This window comes from Teleopsis dalmanni, unplaced genomic scaffold (genome assembly GCF_002237135.1).
Source record: "Teleopsis dalmanni isolate 2A unplaced genomic scaffold, ASM223713v2 unscaffolded_contig_2341, whole genome shotgun sequence".
In the NCBI taxonomy this organism is placed as follows: Eukaryota; Metazoa; Arthropoda; class Insecta; order Diptera; family Diopsidae; genus Teleopsis; species Teleopsis dalmanni.
The window spans coordinates 1-7,232 of NW_024033723.1; the positions used below are offsets into that span (position 1 = coordinate 1).

At 27.8% G+C, this 7,232-nt stretch overlaps 1 protein-coding gene across 1 annotated transcript; it reads right to left on the reverse strand.

The window, feature by feature from the left end:
* Positions 1-816: 816 nt before the first annotated feature.
* Positions 817-6,862, reverse strand: LOC119664635 (tachykinin-like peptides receptor 99D; the record flags this gene model as incomplete). Its single annotated transcript, XM_038074093.1, has 5 exons — positions 817-1,017; positions 1,135-1,285; positions 5,669-5,881; positions 6,088-6,262; positions 6,705-6,862. Coding segments are annotated over 5 exons (898 nt in total), but the record flags the coding sequence as incomplete, so codon positions are not given.
* Between the last annotated feature and the right edge of the window lie 370 nt (positions 6,863-7,232).

A 7,232-nucleotide genomic window follows, 5' to 3' on the forward strand; every position in this document is an offset into this window, starting at 1 on the left:
TATTAGTTTTACATTCCACAGTCCGCCCTATAATTACTGAACTATCGAAGGCCTTTTTGGCATAATGAGTGGAACCGTAATACACTAATCTTAAGGTCCTAAGTTCTATCTTCGCTTCAATATGCGTAACAGATAACATTAGTTGGTAAACAATGTGTTTGACTTTAATTCATGTAAAGTGACTTTAAAATTATTTGCATTTGGTTTCTGAAGTTTAATTAATTATTTCAAGAAAAGCCTTTCGAGTCGTTTATGACCGTTTAGAAGTGACTTCAAAATTATTTGAATTTGGTTTCTGAAACTTAATTAATAATTTCAAGAATAGCCTTTCAATTCGGTTATGGCTGTTAAAGAAGAATACAATCAATCAGCCGACGAAAAATATATAACGTATTGGGTCAAGTGATGGGATAGCTATTTTGCACTTGATGGGACAAAATTTCAATATATTGATGATTTCTTATTGTTTCATTTAGTCATTTCAAATGCTTTTGACACAATATGTATAATAAACTACACACACACAAATGGGTGGATATTTATTACCCACCCAAATTATAATAAATAAGTTTGCATTACATTTACTATATAACAATAGAAGATGTGGCTTTTGATTATAAAATAAATGTTATTTATTGTAAAATTAAATTGCTATCTAAATACTTAGTAATAAATTTTATATATTTTATTATAGCAAATCCGCATTAAAATTTTAAAATAAAACTTAATTTAATTTTAATTAATTTAATTTAGTAATTTAGTTTAATTTGATAAAATTTAATACATAAGACAAGTAGATTTGAAAATTAGCTAAACTCACCTTGAATTCATCCAACAGTAAATAATAGGATTGTACATAGAATTACTCATGGCTAACCAGTATATAGCTAAGTACAATTCTTGTATATAAGGTGCTTTAGTAATTCCTGGATAGCAGGATGTTACAATGAAATAAGCATGAAACGGTAGCCAACAAACAGCGAATATCAATACCACAACCATCATCATTTTCACAACCTAAATAAAGAAACATTATATGAAATAATAAATTTGTTTTTTAGTAATTTAAAGTTTTAATATATTTAAAATATAATTTTTTTCGAAAAAAGTAAAAAAAGGTTTTATAAAACTTACCCTACGTTTCCCCTTCACATTTTCGACTTGTCGTGGGGTATATTCACCAATAGCTTTCGAGCCCCAAAGTTCAATGCCCACACGTGAGTAGGTGACAGTCATTGATATGATCGGCAAAAAGTATGTCAATATCATGAATAGTATATTATAGCTATAAAAGTAAAAAACATATATGTTAAATATTTAAAGGATAATGGAAATCGAAACAATTTAAACAAAGATGAAATATGTTTTTGAAATGCATATTTCTTCGTCGATTTTGATATTAAGTACAGAGAACCTATTTTAATTTTCAACACGCTTTCAGTTTATGGTACTTTCTTGTATTGCATTTAAACCGATTTTGAAAAGAAGAGAAGAAATGGAAAATTTGCAATGTACTCAAGTGCTTGACACATTTACAAATCAAATATTCATAGCAGTATCTTTCCACAGAAAATAGTGTTTGATTTCAGTTGTAAAAGTTTTTATGTTCGATTGATACCAGCAATTTTATGTTCTGGTGCACTGTAAAATGCACGTATACGTCAAATTTGCATAACGTAGTTGAAGTACAGCAAAGTACCAAGTAAATGTGAAGTATATTCAATGAGAGAGTAAGTGGTTCCTTGGTAGAAGAAAAACATTTACATGTGCTTTCAGATTTTATCAATTTATAGTTCTAACAAGAAGCAGTTCTTGACTTGTCATTCACTTATAAATTTTGTATCACATCAGATATTTAAAGATACTTAGTTTGATGTTTTTGCTACTTAAAATTTCATGTTAGCAGCTGTTGCCTTGTCACTATATTATAAACTTCTTATCAGACCAGATGTCGCATTTACAGATAGTCAACTATTACAAATTTATTTTAATTTAAATTTCATAGAAACCGCTTCTTGACTTGCCACTCTATCATAAACTTTACTTATGACGAGAAGTCTTATTTTGAATAACTAGATTTTTTTTTAATTTAAATTCCATTGAAATGCCTCCTTGACTTGTCACTCTGTTATAAACTTTGCATCAGACCAGAAATCATGCTCAGAGATAAGCAGTTCAATATTTTTAAAATTATTTTACAATTTTTATATGTCTTATTACTGTATAAGACAGTAACCTTGATTAATGCAACTAATAGAATTCGAGGATGTTGCAATAATCGAGTTTTAGTTTATTTAGTGCGTCTAAAATTTTTAAATCAAATAAAGACACATTAACACGAAGTTTATTAGAAAATAATATGATTACTTATTTTTATTTATAACAAGATAATTGCAATCATACTTTATGATAATAATTTGTTATTTCAGTTGGCTTTTTATTGCAATTAAGATTCATTGTAACTGCCCCATTTTTTAGATCTTTAAGTATTACAACTTCTGTAAGAGCTATGGAATTTTCCTTAGCCCATTGTATGCATGTGTTAAGTGGATTTATTGCCACGCCATTTTTAATTTAAAGTGTAATTACAGACTCAGTATCTGAGTCTTAATCGATGTTAACTTGTTCTGGGAGTGACACATTTTCCATAGAATATTCGTTGATCCACTCATCCATTTCTTATCGAGAAAGAAAATCTGAAACAATTTCATGATTTCATAATATTCCTATGCACCGATAGTGTGTTCGCGAATTCTTATGATTGCAATATCAAAGGTAAAACAGGAAAAAATTTAAGAGGTTGGAATAAACGAGGAGTTGCGATATTCGAGGGTTGCATTAATCGAGGTCATATTGTATTTGTATCTTGTTTTCTGTATCTTCTGTATCTTATTTTAATACTCATACTAAACATATTCATTCTGTATGCATTTAATGTGCAATATATTAACAACCTATACTCTCTACTCATTAGATTAGTTAGGGCTTTAAAATTTAATGTTTACCATAAAATTTAATGTATTTCTCAAGATATTATCCTTTTGCTAAAAAATGAAAACGAAATCTCAAATGGTTTAGACAGTTTTATACTTTTATGTTAATTACTCTCGGTTGTAACGTTGTTTTTTACAAGTAAAAAATATGGAATAGAAATTGAGAATAAAATTTAACTTTGTGATAGGAAAATATTTATTATTTTCACAGTCCTTTAGAGACAAAAAAGGCAAACCTTAAAAATATTTAAAAGTATGTAAATTCCCGAAAGAGACAATAAAGATAAATAAAATTAAACTTAAAAATAAAGAAAGGATACCTCCAGCAAAAAAAAGAGTATTGTTTACAAGTAAAAGGAATACAGTAGTTTAGAAAAAATAGTTACGAATAAAAACGATTGTAAACAGTAAGGATGGGGTGTTGACTCTTAAATTTAAGACAGTAATTTTTTAAGACAGAAACCAGCTTTACTCCACACAACAACTTCACAATAATACCCACATTTAGCTTCTCAAAATTTCAAAACAATTTTATTTTACGCAAAAAATAATATTTTAAGGGAAAATGAATGTAGTAAAAAACATATACCTATACAAAATTAAAACCATTAAATTGTAGAATGCTTTACTTTTATTAAAAATAATTATATTTTTATTATATTCTATATTATATTGGTATTATTGTGATTATTCTATTATTATAAACATAATAGAATCATATCACATAAGTTTTGTCCTAGTAAATTAAATACATATAGGTTCCGAAGCAAGCCCTTCACTGCAGTCATGCATGTAGCCAGTGTTCAACTTATTTTAAGTGAACGGTTTAATTTTATATATAAATTGCAAGTAAAATTGAATCTTTCTTAATTGATGCAACTTAAATCTGTAATTCTTCGTTTTAGTTTAAAGTTATCTGTTTGATCTGATCTCACCAACACTTTGCAACTAAACAGAAGTCTTTATCCTACGGAAACGTTTGAATTAATTAAATTCTGTAATTCTAAATTTTGCTTCCCAGTTTGAGTTTTAATTGTGTACGAAAGCAGTGCATTGAATAATCTTGAAGAAAATAGAAAAATATTTTTAGCAATTTATTTTGCATAATAGCATATAACATAAAAAACATAAAACAATCTTTCAATATATATGGACCTTAACGGTCCATACCACAAAGATATCATAAAAAAGTGCTCATGGAAGATAATTTTAAGTAAACATAGAAAACCTACACCACTGATGATAGATATTTGGTTATACTCAAAACAGCTGCATGGTTAGCCAATTCAGTTAATTAAAATAATATAAAAAGAATTTTTGTTATTGTAGTTCACTACTTTTAGATCCCTCTCTAAACATAGAAATATTTGTTTTTTGCGATATTTAGCTCAAATTTAACGTTCAAAACTAGAGACAAAACTTTTATTAGAACATTAATTTTCTTAAGAACGTTGGATAAATGATTTTTAATTTACATATATTAATCTTCCATATATTACATATATTACAATCGGGTATCAATCTTGGGTTAGTTGAAAACTCTCCATTAATCCAATTAGAGCTTTCCTAACATTGTATTACCATATTCTCATAACTAAGTGATTGTTTGGTTGCTTTTTGTAACAGCACGGCAAGATTTAATCTGTGTAGGTTAGGCACCTCAAAACTTCGTTAATATTAACTTCTGCTAGCTATCCAGGATTATTAAAGAGCGGCTTATGGTAATACACCCTCTAAAAAGCACCGCATAAAAGGAGAAAAGTAGAACAAGTTTTGTGTTTATTTGTTTAACTGCAGTTGCAATAGTAAGTATTGTGAAACTGGTCACCTGTTATCTAATATACCCGAAGTCAGTTGTTAGTTCAGAGAGATCCTTTATATTTCTGTTTATTAGCCATAGTGTTGTAATCCGGCTAAGTATGTTGAAAAGCCGTTACGTACTCTTAGAAAATTATTTCATTTTCGATAAAGGGAAAATATATCAACTGTTATTCGTTTGTAGATCTCGTTGATGTGATCAGTCACCACAATCGAAATAAGAGTTGGTGCAAACGGTCGTAATGGTTCCGATGTGATTCACAAACGATTAATATTTTAAATTGGTAATAATTTTTATTGGAAATGAAATATTTTCTATTGTAAATGCTCTCTAAATGAATTAATTTTGAAAGTTCAAGTAAATTTAATTTACGGATATGAATTTCGTCTGTTAGAATTGTTTAAGTTTGTACAAAATAATTTCTTTAACTGCTCCAAATTCCAAAATAAATTTAAAGTAGTCAATCCTTTGTGTTGTTAAATACTTTAAAATTTCTTCTCTTATTATTTGAGTTCAGTATTTGTAGTGCAAAATTACTTTAAAATGATTTTACATATATTTTAATACAATTACAGTTTTAATTCGTTACCATTAAAATGAAATAATAAAGCCACTTCATAAGAACAAAGTTCTTTAAAATTTTTTTAATTGTTCGTAAAATAGTAATATTGTTATAATGCAGTAATATTTTAATTACTCAATTTTTTGTAATTATGCAGGTAAATAAATTGGGAAAATTTATTTATACATATCAAATATCACAAAGCATTTAAAAGTAATGAAGAGTGCAATAATGACAGCATGGAAATTTACAACTCCTTTGTAGTGCATTTTAATTGCATTTACAAATACTTACATGTACTCCAGTTCGGAGTGATTTGTTGGGCCATCAGGCCATTCAGTATAACAAACTGTGCGTATACCATCTTGTGAAGTTGTTTCGCCTGTAGTGAAAAACAGCAACATTGGACAGGATATTATCGCAGAAACAATCCATATAACTGCAGCAATAGCTAAATTGCAACGCTTGCTCATACGTGGTTGCAATGGTTTCATGATTGCAATATATCTGTAAATAAGTAAGCAAAGGATTAATTTGGAAAATAGTCGTTTACAAACTAAAATAAAAAAAAAATGTGTACAGCTGAGTTTGTTATTACTAGGTGAAGGTGAAGATAAAAAATATACAATATAATTTAAATTTTACAAAACATGTACTTATTTAAGTAATTTTTTATAGATTGATTTTATTCCATTACCCATTTTGACACTCACCTGTCAATTGAGATCGCCATTAACGTAAACACTGATGCACTTATACTTAATGTTGCTATGAACTGTGAAATTTTACAGTAAAGTTCTCCGAATGGCCAGTCGTTGTCCAACATGTAAATGTAATTGAAAGTTACATTTAAACTGGATACCATGGCATCAGCAATGGAAAGATTTACTGTAATTAAAGCAAAAACCAAAAGAGAACAGAAATACAAAACTTATTCAGCCAAAAATTTTAATTAAAAAACTTTTTGAAATATTTTTAAACTGAATAAAAAAAAAATTTATAATGAAAATTCTTTATATATTATTAGCTAATAAGTAATTTTACTGAGCCCATAACACAAAATATTTAAATTTTTATAAATTATATTTTATTTTTGAAAAATTTAAGAGAAATTTTTAATAACTCTACCACTTTTTTCACGCTCTAAAAATTCAACCTCATATCCTTTGCTTCTTAGTTAATTTATACACTTTTTACTTTGTAAAAATAACAAGTTTAATATTTTTATTTTTATTTTTTTTTGCGGTAAATACAATCACTTTGTGAAAATCTAAATTTCCGCATAAAAGTGTAAACATTTTTTAAGACCAAAATTTTTATGAAAACTCACCTATAAAATAATTCGTTACAGTACGCATTCGCTTTGTTGTTAACACAATCCAAACCACAATTAAATTACCGCCAGTTGCGACAATAACCATCCCAACAAAGAGTATATTCCAGAGCACTTGTCGCCACCATGGCAGAATAAAGGATATGTCATCGGCGCTAAAATGTAAACAATAAAAGAAAACAATGCCAAAAAGCAAATTAGTGATAATGTTGTATTTTTATGAGTATCTGCTAGACTATGAGAGTTATTCTTTATAAATATGTAAAAGGACACTACCATGAATTCTGCAAGTGGAAAAAAAAATTTTTGTAAATGTAATCGTAAACGTTCATGGCCTTTCCTTCAGTTCATGTGTTCACTAAAGTGTATATAAATATGCAGCGTTTACACACAATATTTGCATAGCTGTGGAGGATATAATATTAATGGTATAAGCCATATAAATACGAAATCAACATCAACAACACTAAAGGACGAATGTAACAATATTTGCTGTGAACAAAACAGCATTAAACAATAAAAAAG